General features: G+C 41.5%; 1 protein-coding gene across 1 annotated transcript in view; it reads left to right on the plus strand.

The window, feature by feature from the left end:
• The window catches only part of LOC309562208 (uncharacterized protein), a gene marked incomplete at its 5' end in the record, with an annotated part of 1,875,955 nt that overhangs the window by 1,541,996 nt on the left and 315,073 nt on the right, over window positions 1-18,886 (plus strand). The window contains one exon of the mRNA XM_082266327.1: window positions 11,169-11,351. Coding sequence (XP_082122453.1) covers window positions 11,169-11,351 — 183 coding nt within the window. The remainder of the gene's footprint in view (window positions 1-11,168; window positions 11,352-18,886) is intronic.

An 18,886-nucleotide genomic window follows, 5' to 3' on the forward strand; every position in this document is an offset into this window, starting at 1 on the left:
CATTTAAAATTTTTGAAAAGAAGCAGTGTTGGCTACCTCGTCCTCCTCCTCAGGGCCAGATTAATGTAGGGGCTATTGGAGCTGCAGCTCCAGGCCCCTACCTTTTATATAGGCCCCGGGTTGGCCATATTCACTGTTACCGCTCTTCTGTCACTTGTAAACACAGAAGTCTGGCTTCTATGCTCGCTTCCCCAGGCAGCACCCTCAGAACCTCCCCACACAGCGTGAAGGCCGGACAAGGAGGGACAGTTGGCGATGCATGGATGTGTTTATGGGCTTCAGAGACAGCATCCCATGTTGAATTAGGCATGCATGGCTGCACCCTTCCTCCTCTGGGTGCATGGCAAGGCACGGCCCTTAAGGCCCTTCAAAATCCTCAGCACCAAGCCCATGATGCTGTTAATCCGGCCCTGGTCCTCCTCCACCGCCGCTTCCACCTACACCGCCCATAGGTGTGCGCAGCCTATTGCATTAAGGTGTGCACCCCAAAGTTGAAATACACATGCATGTGTTTGCCAGCAGGGAGAGTAATGTATCGGGGCCATGTACCTGTAGGCAAGGAGAAATAGAGCAGAGCAGGTCCCAGGGAGATCTTTCCCATCTCCTCACTGGCAATGCTATGTGCCCTAGGTGATTAGGGTGTGCCCAGGCACACCCAGCACACCCTGTGCGCACGCCTATGTCACCGCCACATCCACCACCACCTCAACCTCCCTCCTACTCCATATGGGCCTCGTCCTTCAGAGATGAAGAAGAACATTGTTTTATTTTTCTGTTTTTTTTTTGTTGTTTTAAGTTATTTCCCTATCCACATTTGTTTGCAGAGCACTTGCCATGCTCTTAATTACGTTTTGCTGCCATTTGCAGCACTCTAGCCCTTTCCTTTGGTGTTTTAGAGCCATTTTAGTGCCTTAAAGTTCGGGTCCCCATTGACTTCAATGGGGTTCGGTGTCCGGGAAAAGTTCGGTAAAAGTCCGGGACACGGACCCGGACTTTTTTTTAAAGTTCGGCCGAACCCGTCGAACACGGACATCTAGGTGTTCGCTCAACCCTAATCATAAGCTAATAACTGATGTGCCAACAAGATGGAACAGCGCATATGACATGGTCGAGAGGTTCTTAGAACAACAACCTGCAGTTTGTGCCACCTTGCTGTCTCCAGAAGTCAGAAAAGGAGAATCTGATCTCTGCACTCTCAATGAAACAGATGTGTCAAATGCAGAGGACGCTGTGAGTGCATTAAAGCCAATGAAGGATGCAACCTTGCTGATGTCAGAAGAGCGCAACCCAACAGTGTCTCTCATTGCCCCTCTAAATGCACAACTGCTCCAGAGCATGACAGACACCATGGGAGACACACCCATGACCCATGAGATCAAGAATGCCATCAAAACAGATCTCCTGAAGAGGTACAGCAGTGAGGCAGAGAAGAAGATCCTTCATACAGCCTCTGCACTGGATCCTCGCTTTAAAGGACTGCCTTTTATTCTCACAGAGGAGGAGAGATCGGAGATATACAGAGGAGTGACTGAGGAGGCTGCATCTTTGGAGGTAATTAGAATTTCATCATGTTTCCTCCCAGACAGCTAGAAGCTCAGCTACATTGTGTTGTGTAATAACATGCCCTGATTCACTGATGCGGTGTGGGAAGTGGAACTGTATGGTATGGATTACCGTGCTGTTTCCCACACCTCATCAATGAATCACACTCTTAGTCAGTTCAGTTCTTCTTATACTATTATCTTTTGTTCAAACACACAGATTACATCTAATAGAAGGACAAATGTGGATGAAGTGCCTAGGGAAAAAGCAACTGTGGAAGAAGAAACAACACTCATTGAGGACAGCCATTCTCCTCCCAAAAAAAAGGCCACAACATCGCTGCTCATGACTTTGCTGGGGAAGTCTTTCACTGATGGTGCAATTGAACCTAAAACCCCTTATGCCAAGGCAGAAGACGAAATGGAAAAATATTGTAAAGCCCCACCTCTGCCTCTCACTGAGGACCCTTTGAAATGGTGGCGTGAGCATGAGGTCATATTCCCCCTCCTCTCTCAGCTGTCAAAGCAATACTTGTGTATCCCAAGTACAAGTGTATCTGCAGAGCGGGTTTTCTCTACTGCAGGAGATGTTATAACAGCGAAAAGAAGCAGTCTGAGCATGTGGATCATCTAGTGTTCTTACAGAAAAACCTACATGTTCCCAAATGCTAAGCACTGAAATAATTACTAATTCATGTTTTTAATGAATTAGTAATTACTAATTCAATCTGCCGCCAGTCACCAGTCAGTCACATCACCAGTCTTGTTTTATAGCTTTATAGCACTGATGGTTTGTTTTTGAAGATTGTCCTGTCCAATGTGTCCATTTCCAATCCATAATCCGTTCCGTTGCTTCACACTAAAAGTGTCTAGGCAAGTAGGCAGGGGTTCATTTAACCCTCAACCAAATAAATAATATTAAAGTGTATTTTCTTCTAGACAACTGACTGACACCAAGCCAGCCACGGTGCAGCATTATAGGAAGGAAAATCATTGAGAGAAATAACTTGTACATTTGAAGCTTAACCTCGAGTCTTATCTTATTGGATCACAAATAAATACACCAATTGTGGATTCTTGTGTAATATACTATATTTGTGAGTTTGTGAATGTGACCCCCCATAGGATTTCCTCAAGGTTAAGCTTCAGTTTACAATTTATTCTCTCAAGGATTTTCCTTCCTCTAATGGTGGCTTGTTGGCTAGCTTGGCTTCAGTTACAGATGTAATCGACATGGTAGAGTGCTGCTCAGTGCAGTACAGGTAAAGTTTTCTTTCTGTAACGTGACTGACTGACTGACTGTCATGACAACTCAAGAGCTTATAACGCAGCTCTAGCATTAACTCAACACACACACACACACACACACAGTGTGTGTGTGTGTGTTGAGTTGATGCTGAGGCTGCGTATAAGCTTTTGAGTTGTCACGAGTCACGACACACACACACTGTGTTTAGTTGACTGGCAATGGCAGGGGCAAACACAATCGCAGTGAACCTGGAACATTTTATATTTTTTACAGCTTTTCTGGCACTGGAGAGATGGAGAATGGCTTGTTTTCAAAAATGGTCCATTCACATAAGTGAATTGATAATTATTTAAGCTTAAGCTTATATTTGTATAACTCCCCTCTAGCAGCCATCAACTCACTTCACTTGAGTTGACTGGCAGTTGCAGGGGGAAACAAACATCACGGTGAACATGGAAGTTATGCAGCAGTGCACTATTGCCAGGTTCACCTTTGATATTTGCTACTAGTCAGGAAGTGCTCTGTTTTGTAGAGGACAGGTTATGGCACACACCTGGAATTTATTGCAACGCATGTCTGTCTGCTGGTCTGTTGTACTCTGTAGCAATAGCAAGTGTAGGGGGTTCCCTCAACCAAACAAATACTAAAGGTTAAAGTGTATCTAGACAAATTAAGGCAAGCCAGGCAGCCACGGTACAGGAAAGGACATCCTTGAAAGATTAAATCAATCATACATTGAAGCGTAAAACCTTGATTAAATCTTTACTGGATCACAAATACACACAAACCTGACCTAACCTATATGCCTTGAGTTGTACCAGTGTGCCAATGCCAAACCTTTCTTCAGTTCTCATGATTCTGATGCAGACAATCGTGTTGTGTGTTTTTTTGTGATCCCATGAAGATTTACTCAAGGTTTAAGCTTCAGTTGATGATTTACTCTGTCAAGGGTTTTCCTTCCTCTAATGGTGGCTTTGGCTTGGCTTCAGTTGGGTTTAATCGTGGTAGAGACAGAGACTGTCTGCAGGACAGGTAACGTTTTCTGTAAAGTAAGTGACATAAAAGTGACATAAGTGAATTGATAAGCTTAAAGCTTATATTTGTAACTCCCCTCTAGCAGCCAATCCATCAACTCACTTGAGTTGACTGGCAGTTGCAGAGTTAAACAAACATCACGGTGAACATGGAAGTTATGCAGCAGTGCACTATTGCCAGGTTCACCCTTGATGTTTGCTACTAGTCAGGAAGTGCTCTGTTTTGTAGAGGACAGGTTATGGCACACCTGGAATTTATTGCAATGCATATTCACATAAAAGGATTTATATATAATGTTTTGTGGGAATTTATGATGACCATTTTCACAAGAATATTAGCTTGGCTGGCTGGCTTCTTCTATCTTGGCTTGCCTTTAAAGTACAACTATAGGCAAAACTTTATCCAAAATCAATAAAGTTTTGCCTTTAGTTGTACTTTAAATGGTAGTAGACCTGGCTTATATTAATATTTTCTTTTATGAAGCAGTAAACTGCACTACTACAGTTTTTTACTAATTTTACTGTTACTTCTAGTAAAATACTAGTGTTGTTGTCTGTCTCTGCTATGCTGTTTGCATTTTCAGACCTTCCTATATGTTTGCAGTGCAAGTGCACTAAAGTATGCAGGGCTTGCAGGCCATGACAGGGTCCAGGAAAGTGTCCTTTGAAGCAAATGAAAATAAAAAGGATTCTTTTATTTGTGACTGCTTGATTGTTTGTTTTTTTTTATAAAGTTTTGAAAACCATTGGGCAGTGGGCTGGGCATTGGGCAGTAATCGTGATGCATCGTGATGCATCGCGGAATCGAATCGTATCAAATCGCGACCCTAATAATCGTAATCGCATCGAATCGTGAGGTAAGTGAAGATGCGCAGCCCTATACACATCTATAGGTGTGAAAGTAGCAGAAACCTATGCTTGCGCTAATGAAATAATTAACACCCATATGGCTTCTCTGCTATAACACATTTGGACATATGGACATTTTTTGGGGGTCTTTGGAGGCAGGCAAAACATCTGAAATTCTGTATAGGGGTATATATACACACACACACTTATATGTATTTATACACATACACACATATAGGTGTTATAGGAGCGGAGACATATGCCTGTTAATTATTTCATTAGCGCAAGCATAGGTTTCTGCTTTCACACCTATATATGTGTATGTGTATATATACATACATGTGTGTGTGTATATATACCCCTACACAGAAGTACAGATGTTATGCCTGCCTCCAAAGACGCCCAAAAAATGCCCAAAAAACCGCCAGCTACAAAAGCGCCCAGGTGTGTTTTTGCAGCAGGCGTTTTTTTTGGGGCATTTTTTGGGGGTCTTTGGAGGCAGGCAAAACATCTGAAATTCTGTATAGGTGTATATATACACACACACTTATATGTATTTATACACATACACATATATAGGTGTTATAGCAGAGAAGCCATATGGGTGTTAATTATTTCATTAGCGCAAGCATAGGTTTCTGCTACTTTCACACCTATATATGTGTATGTATATATATATACATACATGTGTGTGTGTGTATATATACCCCTACACAGAAGTTCTGATGTTATGCCTGCCTCCAAAGACCCCCAAAAAATGCCCAAAAAAACGCCTGCTACAAAACCGGCAAGGTGTGAAAATAGCAGAGCCACTATCCTGTTCTATTGCAATTCTAATACAAACAAACTTTTTTTTTCTGGTTCTGAACATGCTACAGAGCTGAAACTTCACAGGTACACTTTTTAGACCCCCCAGACACTAAATCCAAAGAAATCTAATTTTTTTTTTCAATAATTTTTTCAATAATTGGCTCTCTATCAAAAATTAAAATTTTTAAGAACTTTTTTTTGTGTGATTAATAGTCCCTGGGGCATGACCCAGAACCCTAGGCACTTTTTAGGGGCATTCATTGAGTTTTAGGGCTTCAAAATTGTGTTTTTTGATTACCGAAGTTCGGGTCCCATTGATTTCAATGGGGTTCTGTAATCCGGGCCGAACTTTCGGGAAGTTCGGGTGTTCTGGTCGAACCGAACTTTTGAAAAGTTCGATCATCCCTAATTGGCACTGATGGGGCTACATTGATGATCAGGGCACTAATGACCAGTGTCCTGATTGTTAGTGTAAACATAGTACTGAGAGCCTTGCCGGTTATCGGCTATCCTTTCCTCACACAGACACAAAATGTGAGGAAAGGATTGCTGATAACATGTATACAGACTTGCTGGTTATGAGCTGTGATTGGGCACAGCTGATCACATGGTAAAGGGCCGCTGTGATTGACCCTTTACCCCAATCTAAGATCAGCTGTGCCCAGAGGACACAGTGGTTACAGAGCGCACCTAATGCATGCCCCAGGGGGTGTGCAGGGGGTGGGGTTCCAGAAAGACATCCATGGACGCCCTCCCAGAAATAGCCAACCACGCTGTAACCGTCTTTCAGCTAGAGTTTGGTATGCAAGTTGTTAATTGGAGTAGGTTAGAAACAGTTGAAATACAATGTGGAAATTAATATACAGTAATATTTACATGTGATTTTGAATATATAATTTGAAATTATATTTGAAATATAGTTAGAGAGCTGACACTTTGAGCCTACCTTAAAGAAGAACAAAAGAAGCAACTGTGGAGACAATGGACACTTTGGTGAAGTATACAGTCATGGCCAAAAATATTCGCAGCCCTGCATTTCTGTCAGATAATGCACCACTTCTCACAGAAAATTGTTGCAATTACAAATGTAATTGTTTGTATTAGAATGAACCAAAAAGTGGAGAAACAAAAAGCCAAATCTGACACATTCCACTCAAAACTCTAAAAATGGACTGGACAAAATTATTGGCACCTTTTTAAAATTGTAAGAAATAATTGCATTCCAAGGTTGAGATGCTCCTGTAATTTGTAATTAAACTCACCTGTATCAATTAACAGGTGCTGACAATATAAAAATAACACCCGTTAAAATGGTGAAAAATTGACTTAACCTTTCTGTTCTGTATCTTTGTGTACCACACGGAGTATGGAGAAAAGAAAGAGCAGCAGAGAATTGTTTGAGGATTTGAGAACAAAAATTGTGGAAAATCATGGACAATCTCAAGGTTACAAGTCCATCTCGAGAGATATTATTGTTCCTGTGTCCACTGTGCGTAACATTGTCAAGAAGTTTCCAGCCCATGACACTGTAGCTAATCTCCCCATGGACGAAAGAGAAAAATCGACCAAAGATTGCAACAAAGGATTCAAATGTTTGAATGGTGGATAAAGAATTTTGATCAACTTCCAAACAAATTCACCTTCAGGCACAGGGTACAACTGTGTCAGCTCCCACTATATGTCACCATCTGAATGAAAAAGGCTGCTATGGTAGGAGACCCAGGAGGATCCCACTGCTGAAACAGAAACACAAAAAAGCCAGATTGGAGTTTGCCAAAACTTACTTGAGAAAGCCAACATCCTTTTGGGAGAATGTGATGTGGACAGACGATACAAAATTAAAGCTTTTTTGTAAAGCCCATCATTCTACTGTTTTCAGAAAAAGAAATGAGGCCTTTAAAGAAAAGAATACAGCCCCTACAATCAAACATGGTGGAGGTTCACTTATGTTTTGGGGTTGCTTTGCTGCTTCAGGCACTGGATATCTTGACAGTGGATGGCATTATGAAATTTAAAGACTACCATATAATTCTGGGGTAGAATGTAGGGCCCAGTGTCAGAAAGTTGGGTCTCCATCAGAGGTCATGGGTCTTACAGCAGGACAATCACCCAAAGCACACGTCAAAAGCACCCAAAGAAGGTTTAAGACAAAGCGTTGGAAAGTACTGAACTGGCCAGCAATGAGTCCAGATCTAAATCCCATAGAGCACCTGTGGAGAGATCTCAAAACAGTGGTTGAGAAATGGAACCCTTCCAATCTGATAGACCTGGAGCAGTTGGCGAAAGAAGGATTAGCATTGCCAAAGGCCTCATTCTCATCCAAGAGATCCATGAGGTCATTGAGTGCCTGAAAGTCACGGACCTTAATGTCCTTCCATTGTTCCCTAAGTATGCAATCCTGTTTTCTCCTCTTTCTCTCCTCATCAAATAAATAGTTATACGTCAATTTTCTCCCAAACAGGTTAAGGCCCTTTATAATATCAAAATGATCCATCTCTTGTGTCGGCAAAAGGTGAGCCCAAGAGCAAGGTGTAACTATCTGCTATTTATAATTAAGGGTTTGGATCTTCAGCTGCAGAAAACCACTCAGTAGTATTGCAAAGAATCTGTTAAGTCACCCGACTCAACTCTCTTTACTCATCACAGTGGTTGAATCTTTGGTACAAGACACAATTGCTAGCAGAAGCGCAGCTTTAAACAATTATGCAGCAGTGTAAGTAGCAGGTGGCAAAGACTGGATACACAGAACTAGGCACATAAATTAGCAAGCGGACATACAGGAGAAAATATCCTTCTTAATGCAACGTATATGTGAGCAGGGTTAAAGCATAGTAATGGTAGTAGCACTGGTATAGAGATGGGGTCCCCAGTGGGGTACTTCAGTAGTAGTAATCTCTGAGGCAGCAGTAGCAAGCAGAATAATTGTGGTATAAGCAAGGTATTGATATGGGGGTCCCCTGTGGGGTACTTATCAGTATTAGTAGTCTCTGAGACAGCAGCAGCAAGCAGGGTATAGGAGAAGTGTAGCAGGAGATGCTCCGTTCTGATGGGTACTTCAGCGGTGCAGGGTCTCGGTAATCGATGGGACGGGTCACTGGTGAGGCTTCCGGTATGAGCTATTGCACGAACAGTGCAAACCGCTGATTGAAATAGGCGCCTAGAGCGGCGCCCGAGAATGACGTCACAGGCGGCGTCAGCGTCATACGTCACATGCGTTCCACCTGACCGAGGGGTGGAATGCATACAGGAAGTCTGGAACAGGATGTTCCAAGATTCTTACACAAGGACATTCCTTTCTATACCAGTGAGATTAGGTGACGACAAATTAATGACATCTAGTTGTGTGGTTGTTGGGTCAATTTCACTACAAAGGGGTCCAAAGAACCTTTGATTGGTAGGGTTTCCCTTGTTTGTTTGACCACTTAAGGGTTGTCTGTTCGATCTAAAAAACCTTTGTCGCCATCTACAGTAAGATCAGTGGTTGTATTCTTGGCATTCCTTCAATGGAGAGTTGATCAAAAGTTAGCCTTGAGTACTATCATGGGTCAGGTTTTCGCCTTGGCAATTTTCTTTCAAAGGCCACTAGCCGCCCATTCCCTGGTGTGTAGCTTTATCCAGGGGGTGCGACACTTGCCACCTCTGGTGCGACCACTGTTGCCACCTTGGGATCTTAATTTGGTGCTGTCGGTTCTCCAGAAACCTCCCTTTGAAAGTATTCAGGAGATTCCTTTGCTTACCCTATACCAGATGGTGGCCTTGGTGGCTATTTCTTCTGTGTGAAGGGTGTCGGAACTGGCGGCATTGTCCTGTCGTTCTCCCTATCTGGTGGTTCACAGGGATAAGTGGTACTTTTACCGGATCCATCCTTCCTTCCGTAGGTGGTTTCCTGTTTTCACTTAAATGAGGACATCATGTTACCCTCTTTGTGTCCTAAGCCTAAACATTCTAAGGTAGTTGCATTACATACTTTGGATGTGGTTCGGGCACTCAAGGTGTACTTGGTGACTACTGAGTCTTTTCGAAAGTCAGATTTGCTCTTTGTACTTACGGATGGCCCAAAGAAAGGGCTGCCTGCATCTGCTGCAACTATTTCCAAGTGTATCAGACAAGACAGTTGTGCAGGCTTATTCAATTAAGGGTCAGGTTCCACCTTTCCCTGTTAAGGCGCATTCTACTCGGGCGCTTAGTGCTTCCTGGGCTTTTCACCAGCAGGCATCTGTGCTTCAGGTTTGCAAGGCGGCTAGTCTGTTCACACTTTCACGAAGTTTTACAAGGTAGATGTGCTGGCATCTGCATATTCCTCTTTTGGCCACAAAGTTCCCAGGCTGCCGTTTAAGGGTGTTTTAGTCTCCCTTCAGGGTGTTTAATCTTTTTTCAGGTGGGTCTCATCTTGTTGTTCTGATGAGTCCTATGTTGCCTGGTTGGCTATGGTTTAGCCTTGGAATTATTTTTCTGCTGTTCCCACCCCCTCATTTTTATAGCACTGCTTTGGGACGTCCCTACTGATATGAAGATCAGAGACTGCGTCCGTCAATGAAAATTGGATTTTTGTCTTACCGTAAAATCCTTTTCTTTGAGTTCATTGATGGATGCAATACCCGCCTCTCTATTTGAGTTGGGTTGGTGTTATTTTCTCTGACACTGTTTTGATACAAAACTGACATCCTATAGCAGGGAGAGAGGGTATACCCCCCCCCCCCCCGGGACTGCCCATAGGCGTAGCCAGAACTTTGTTCTGCCTAGTGTCCTACTCCTGTAGTGGGTAGTATAACCCTACTGATATGAAGATCAGAGACTGCGTCCGTCAATAAACTCAGAGAAAAGGATTTTACGCTAAGACAAAAATCCGGTTTTCACTTCTTTTGTTAACAGTTTTGTTTCTTTCTGTAAAACAAGTGCAAAATAAGGCTAATGAGGGCTTATTTTTGACACAAGAACAGATCCAGGGTAGTAGAAATGAGATTCTCAAATTCCTATTAGCAATTCAAAGCACACTTCACACTTTAAAACTACCAAACCACCCCAAATTTGCCTTCTACATTGACTCCAATGCACTTTGTCCAAATCTCCAGATTGTCACAGAAATGTCAGGGAAATGAAAACTCTTAATTTCATACCTAATAGTGAGTCAAAAAAAACAGCAAGGTTATTAAAGAATGTTCAGGATAAACATAATAACTTCTTTAGACAAAAAAAGAGATTGAATGGACCACTTGGTCTTTTTCTGCCATCAGTCTTCTATGGGAAATATAGATTAGATTATTCAAAATGATGACGCGTACTGTATCTGAAGCCTAATGGGGAGATTCACCTTCTCTATGACCAATGTCACTGGGACAGAAAATTAAGGAACAAGAGATGAGAACCAATCTTCCAGTATAAACACCTGTTTATATAGTAACTGTCGATGTGATATTCCCCCTGACTTTTGAAAGATTTCCTCTAACTTTCAGTTGTGTCTCTGAGACAGCAAATTAAAGAAAATCTCCCCAATGAGATAAAGCAAAAAGACAAAAAAGACAGAATTCTCAAAAACAGATCAAAACAAAACAAAAAGTGAATAGTACAGTATTCTCTATTCTGTACAATATCAAAATAAAAAAGTTTTGGCATATTTTAAAATAACATTTTTAAAAAATAATGTATATGTGGTTGTGTGACTCTTAGTTGTGTTTTTTATTTTAGGAATTGGACAGACCTGCGGTGCACCACCAGTAGTGCAATTTGGAGACATCACAGAAATTAAATTACAGAGCTATCAGTCAGGTTCTTCTGTAAGATATAAATGTGCAAATTATTATAAGCTTGAAGGAAAAGACGTTATTACATGTAAAGATGGAGAATGGGAAAAGGAGCCAGTCTGTCGAGGTATGGTCCTTCATGTGATCTCAGTATTTATGCAGAGTTTCTCACACACTTTTGGCTGTCCAAAATAGCTGCATGTACACTGCCTGGCCAAAAGGCAGTGCACATGCACTCTAACATTTCGCTGGACTGCCTTTAGCTTTAATTCTATGTGGTATTGTTTCGATAAGCTTCTGCAATGTCACATGATTTATTTCCGTCCAGCGTTGCATTATTTTTTCACCAATATTTTGTATTGATGATGGGAGAGCCGGACCTCTGCACAAAACCTTCTCCAGCACATCACAAAGATTCTCAATGGGGTTAAGGTCTGGACTCCATGATGGCAAATCCATGTGTGAAAATGATGTCTCATGCTCCCTGAACCACTGTTTCACAATTTAAGTCTGATGAATCCTGGCATTGTCATCTTGGAATATGGCCGTGCCATCAGGGAAGAAAAAATCAATTGATGGAATAAACTGGTCATTCAGTATATTCAGGTAGTCAGCTGACCTCATTCTTTGGGCACATACAGTAATTATCGGAATAGGATAGTTACTGAATGCTTAGTTTAGTTAGTTGCTTAGTTAATTCCAGGCGGTGACTTTTTTTTTTTTTTTTTTTTTTGGCAAGGCAGTGTATATAATATTGCAATAATAACTTGAATCTGAAGTAATTTAGTATAACATAAATACTAAATATCCACTTATGGTTGCAATGTAAAAAAATAAATAATTAATGTTAATTAGGGTCACATTAGTGTGTGTGTGTGTATATACATATATATGTGTGTGTGTGTGTATATGTGTGTGTGTGTGTATATATATATATATATATATATATAAATATATATATATATATGTATGTATATATATATACAGTGCAGTGCAGTGCAGTATTTTGCCCCCTTGAACTTTGCGAACTTTTGCCACATTTCAGGCTTCAAACATAAAGATATATTTTTTTGTGAAGAATCAACAACAAGTGGGACACAATCATGAAGTGGAACGAAATTTATTGGATATTTAAAACTTTTTTAAGAAATAAAAAACTGAAAAATTGGGCGTGCAAAATTATTCAGCCCCCTTAAGTTAATACTTTGTAGTGCCACCTTTTGCTGCGATTACAGCTGTAAGTCGCTTGGGGTATGTCTCTATCAGTTTTGCACATCGAGAGACTGAAATTTTTGCCCATTCCTCCTTGCAAAACAGCTCAAGCTCAGTGAGGTTGGATGGAGAGCTTTGTGAACAGCAGTTTTCAGTTCTTTCCACAGATTCTCAATTGGATTCAGGTCTGGACTTTGACTTGGCCATTCTAACACCTGGATATGTTTATTTGTGAACCATTCCATTGTAGATTTTGCTTTATGTTTTGGATCATTGTCTTGTTGGAAGACAAATCTCTGTCCCAGTCTCAGGTCTTTTGCAGACTCCATCAGGTTTTCTTCCAGAATGGTCCTGTATTTGGCTCCATCCATCTTCCCATCAATTTTAACCATCTTCCCTGTCCCTGCTGAAGAAAAGCAGGCCCAAAACATGATGCTGCCACCACCATGTTTGACAGTGGGGATGGTGTGTTCAGGGTGATGAGCTGTGTTGCTTTTACGCCAAACATAACGTTTTGCAATGTTGCCAAAAAGTTTGATTTTGGTTTCATCTGACCAGAGCACCTTCTTCCACATGTTTGGGGTGTCTCCCAGGTGGCTTGTGGCAAACTTTAAACGACACTTTTTAAGGATATCTTTAAGAAATGGCTTTCTTCTTGCCACTCTTCCATAAAGGCCAGATTTGTGCAGTATACGACTGATTGTTGTCCTATGGACAGAGTCTCCAACCTCAGCTGTAGATCTCTGCAGTTCATCCAGAGTGATCATGGGCCTCTTGGCTGCATCTCTGATCAGTCTTCTCCTTGTATGAGCTGAAAGTTTAGAGGGACGGCCAGGTCTGTGTAGATTTGCAGTGGTCTGATATTCCTTCCATTTCAATATTATCACTTGCACAGTGCTCCTTGGGATGTTTAAAGCTTTGGAAATTTTTTTGCATCCAAATCCGGCTTTAAACTTCTCCACAACAGTATCTCGGACCTGCCTGGTGTGTTCCTTGTTCTTCATAATGCTCTCTGCGCTTTAAACGGACCTCTGAGACTATCACAGTGCAGGTGCATTTATACGGAGACTTGATTACACACAGGTGGATTCTATTTATCATCATTAGTCATTTAGGTCAACATTGGATCATTCAGAGATCCTCACTGAACTTCTAGAGAGAGTTTGCTGCACTGAAAGTTAAGGGGCTGAATAATTTTGCACGCCCAATTTTTCAGTTTTTTATTTGTTAACAAAGTTTGAAATATCCAATACATTTCGTTCCACTTCAGGATTGTATCCCACTTGTTGTTGATTCTTCACAAAAAAATACAGTTTTATATCTTTATGTTTGAAGCCTGAAATGTAGCAAAAGGTCGCAAAGTTCAAGGGGGCCGAATACTTTCGCAAAGCACTGTATATATATATATATATATATATATATAATGATTGTGTGAATTTGGATTATTACCACAAGTTCCTTAAATTGCAGAATCCTGTATAAATACTTACAGACAAGATATCACTCTAAGTCTAACATATCATTTATTTTAATTTTATTATGTAGGAATCAGTAAAGATCACATTATCCTTATACATTAACTCCCTACTTTGATAATTACCGATCATACTTCTCATTCCTTGCACTAGTGTGCCAAGGAAGGCTCAAATCTTTGTTCTTGTTACTTTTTTTTTCGTAATAATTTATCACACAATAGTATTTACCAATTGCAATTCAATAAAGCACATGTAGGCTGATAGACCCTCACATGACCATCAGGAAGGCTGCAGAGAATGTTAGGATTCTCTACATTCCTACCTCTTTCTGATTATCCAGTGATCAACAAACCCCACCTCCTTTTAATTTTCATCTACTGCTGGAAGAGCTTTGCAACCCTGTGATGCTGCTCTTACCTCCATTACACCTGTACTTCTGCCTCAAAGGCATGGTTTCCCACTCCTGAATCCTTTTTCCGCTTAGCCCTACATCAGCAGATGTTACAAAAACTTGCTTACTGCTTGCCTATAGTTGGTCAGTGTCCCATCCCTGTCCCTACCGGGTCATATAGGTAGGCTAGACCCATCTACATGTCGAAAGAATGCCTCCAAGCGGGGAAGAAACACAACAAAAGGGCACCAACCCTTTGCACAACCCCACACCAGCAAGCATCCATCTTTATTATTGAATTTTCACACTTACCAGTCACAATGCTTTCACACTCTAGCTAATGGAAAATAATTTCTTATTGATTTTTTTAATTTTTTATTTGTCCACTTGTAACCCCTGAGTTCCCATGGTAAGAAACATAGCAACTGTGCATTGCAATCCTTCCAGGAAGGTGTCACATCCCCTGCCACTCAGGTGTACTAAGTCCCCCTGAATAGACATGGGTCCTGTGCATCTCCCTCAAAGTGATGAACTGCCACTCCACTAATTTTCCTTACAGCATTGTAACACTCCCAGTTAAACTTTTGTACATGTGAAATTCTGTCATGTTTCTATAAGGATTGGAATATAACTAGTGATACAACTATGTGTGTGTTTGAAAACTTTTATCTTATCCAATGCATATCTTATCACCCTTTTAATAAAAGGTTCCATCTGCCCCTTTCACCTTATGTCCTTATCTCCCAAATGTATTATTATGGCAAATGGTGGTTTATTAAATGTTTCTTCCTGCAATTGCTGTCTCAACTGTCACCAAGTCATTCCCCACTCCCCCACCCACCTGATCCTAATCCTTTGCTCAGTGAACCGCACATTTTCCATATTCCGCCATATGGCTCTAGAACAGTGGTTCTCAAATCCTGTCCTCAGGACCCACTAACAGGCCAGGTTTGCAAGATGACTGAAATTCATCACAGGTCAGTGGCGGCTGGTGCTCAAAATGTTTGGGGTGGGGGGGGGCGCAAACAGAAAAATGTAATAGGCATTGCTTTGCGGCAAAAAACGCTGTAAAAAATGTCCGTGACTTTGAGGCCACAAAAGTGTGAATGGGGCCTTCAGTAATCAAGGTATAGTGTGCCCCCTTCAATGCAGAGTGACCAGCATGCCCCCTTTCAATGCAGAGAGACCAGCATGTCCACTTGTCCTCACTGTGTGTGTGTGTGCTTTATTTTTTCATTTTTCAATATTTCCTTAAAGTGATTGTAAAGCTTCTTTTTTTTTAATAACAAACATGTCATACTTACCCCAAACCTCTTCTTCTGGGGTTCTTTCACCAGCGCTGTCTGCTCCTGCTGTTCTTTGTCTGCCCCCATAGCAAACCGCTTGCTATGGGGGCAGACGTGCAGGCTTGTGCATCTATAGACACAAATAGTATGGCTCGGCCCTGACCCCCCCCACTTCCCTCCTCTTTGGATTTGACTGACAGGAGCCAATTGTCATTACATGCTCCACCCCAAACTGAAATATTGCATCACACATAAAACATATGTAAACAATATTGAGAATCAATTTGAAATTAATACTCCACCCCAAACTTAAATGTTGCATAGGTGCTCCACCCCCAACTAAAATAAAGCATTTATTTGGGGTTGGGCACTTATGCAATATTTCAGTTTTGGGTGGAGCATTGATGCCAATTTGATACACAACATTGTTTATCACATAATATGATCTGTGTTCAGTAGTATTTTTATATATGGTTAGCTTTTTTATTGATTTGAGCAGTGCAACAGTTTTTTGAGATTTTTTACTTTTGGTGTGGGAACACATAAATGTGGTTAATTTACTAAAGGCACATATATTGTGCACTGCAAGTGCACTTGCTCCAAAGACTAGTAAGGGTCCTTTTACACGGGCCGTCTGATCAGGTCCGCATGTGAGTTTTTCAGGCGGATCTGATCGGACCCTCCCTCCATTTATCCCTATGGAGTGGCGGATGTCAGCGGTGACATGTCTGCTGACACCCGCAGCTATATGATCCAATCCTGTCCACCAAAATCCAGACGGATGGTAACGCTATTTTCCATCCGCCCGGAGGATCTGATCAGATGAGATCGAGTAAAAACAGACAGGTGGCCTGTTTTCACCCGATTTCCCCATAGGGGAGAGCAGGACTCTGTCCATCTCCGCTCTGCACTGTGAGCAGAGACGGACCTGTCACTCGCCTGCTCAGTGGGGATCAGCGGAGCGATCCCCCGCTGAGCAAAGCAGAGTCCGCTGAGTTGACCACTTGTGTGAAAGGACCCTTAATGAGGTAAATCTTTGATTTGCAAAGAATACACAAATGCAAGGAAGATTAGAAAAACAGCATTGTTGCTTGTACATAATTGGATGATAGAAATCAACAGAGCTTTCATCTCATTTCAGAGCTTCCCCTCAGATCTAGAGCAAGGTCACTTCAAGTGCATTTTCAGGTGCAGTTTCAGTGCACAGTATATTTGCCATTAGTAAATCAACCTCCCCGGTGTTCGCTGCAGCTCTGAGTTTTTTTGTGTTTGATTTATTTTATTGATTTTGAGGTTAGGTAGTGATAGCGCAGGGGAGGTTTCATTTACATTAGCAGAAGCCAATGGCTCCCGATGCTGCTGAGTCTTTTGTGAAAAGAAATAGAGGGGAGAAGAGTGTCTGCAGATGGGCACAGAGCTGAACTGAGATCAAGCTCAGGTAATTGTTCAATTCATCAAGGGGGGAAGGGGAGGAGCAACATTTGAAAAGTTTTTTTACCTTAATGCACAGAATGCATTAAGGTAAAAATTATGTTCACCTTACCCCCCCCCCATTCACACTGGTGCGACTTGTCATGCAATTTGACAGGTCCAAACCGCATGACAAGTCGTAACCTATTGTCGGCAATGGTACTGATTAAATCACTCCGTCTTTGCAGTGCCGCACCAATTTGAAAAAAGTTCCTGCACTCTTTTTTGTGCTTTCAGGAGTGACTTGCATAAACATCTATGCATGAAGTCATGCAGATGTCAGCCAAGTCGCACCCAAAGTCACACTGACATGCAGCTTGGAAATTGTGCGATTTCAAGTGAAGTTGCACGATTTCAAAGAGTCGGCTTCAGTGTGAACAGGGGCTTATGACCAATCAGAGCTTCACCCAAAAGGGAAAGTTTTGCTTTCACACTGGCACACCAAGGCAGTACACACTGGAGACGCTGTGCGGCGAGGTGGGATGGTGCTTTAATTTTGTCGGGCTCTGTACTCTTTGAGTCCCTAACAACAGGACACTATAATAGGCTTTCTGGTCCTTCTGGTTACAAAGTCATAGGATTGAAAGAATCCATGGTGGCTGGTATACCTTTCCATATGTGACCAGTGAGGATTTAATTCATCATTGCCTATGATATATATTCAGAGATTTCCCTGGTACTCTGTAACATAACCAGCCCTTATTTTTCATGTGGGGGCTTATTTTGCCTCCAATATAAAATGTATTCCCCACCATTGACATTGGTCCACTTTAAAGGGCTCCCGACGCCTGCACAAGAGTGTGGTAACTCCTGCCTGCCTTATCTACAGTGCAGCATCTATTTGGTCTTTGTAGTACCCTGACGAAGCTACAATTGCGAAATGCGTTGGTTTTTCAGGGACCGCTAGACTGCACATACATTGAGATCCGTTGGTGTGGTATATTTGTATCCATTACAAGCATATAGTAATCACGGATCCATGTATTTTAATATGTCTATTATTTTGTAATGTAATTTTTGTTTGTTTTAACCATATGGCAATAAAGTTGTATATGTTTTTTACATAGTGGTGTTGTGATTGCATCCCTCCAACCATACACATGCCGATATAGTCCCGCTTTTCTGGACCTCTCTTGGTCTTTGTGCCTCCTTTTTTGTTCTACTATTGGGGATGATGGAATGTATATCACGGTATTATATTTTGTACCTCTTCTCTAATATACTGATTTTTTATTTCAACACATTTTGAATTACAGACCTGGAAAAGTATAAAGAGAATCAAAAGTGACACAATGTTGACAAATATTTAGAGCATGTTTGTTCCAAGCCAATGGGGTTGATTTACTGAAGGCAAAAAGGCTGTTCATGTTAAAAAAGAAAGTTGAATTTTGCAAGGAAATGTGTCCCAGAGCTACGCTGACTTCCAGCATTCAATCATATGTAAGCAGATATGCAGATTTTCTTTTCTGTTTTGCTTGCATGTAAATGGGTCTTATTTTAAAAGTAAACTTAAACACATTCACTTAGCTCTGGGGCAAACTCCATTGCAATGTGCAACTTCTCTTGCAAAGTGAACAAACTATTTGCCTTTAGTAAATCAACCCTATTTACTCAAAGTATTGAAACCAGACAGAGCTAGGCAACTTGCATTTTTTGGAGGCCCACAAAGGCAGCTCCAATGACAGTTGTACCTTAAGGGCAAGTGAAGTATGTTGTCTGACCCCTACCTGCATTAGTGTGCACTTGTTTTGCAGAGTACAGTGGAAAGAAATTAAACATAATATGGTTCTCCAACTGTATTTAGTGCTATGTGAGCGACAGCCATGTA

Source organism: Pelophylax lessonae (genome assembly GCF_965119305.1).
Source record: "Pelophylax lessonae genome assembly, chromosome: 8".
NCBI classification, from domain to species: Eukaryota; Metazoa; Chordata; class Amphibia; order Anura; family Ranidae; genus Pelophylax; species Pelophylax lessonae.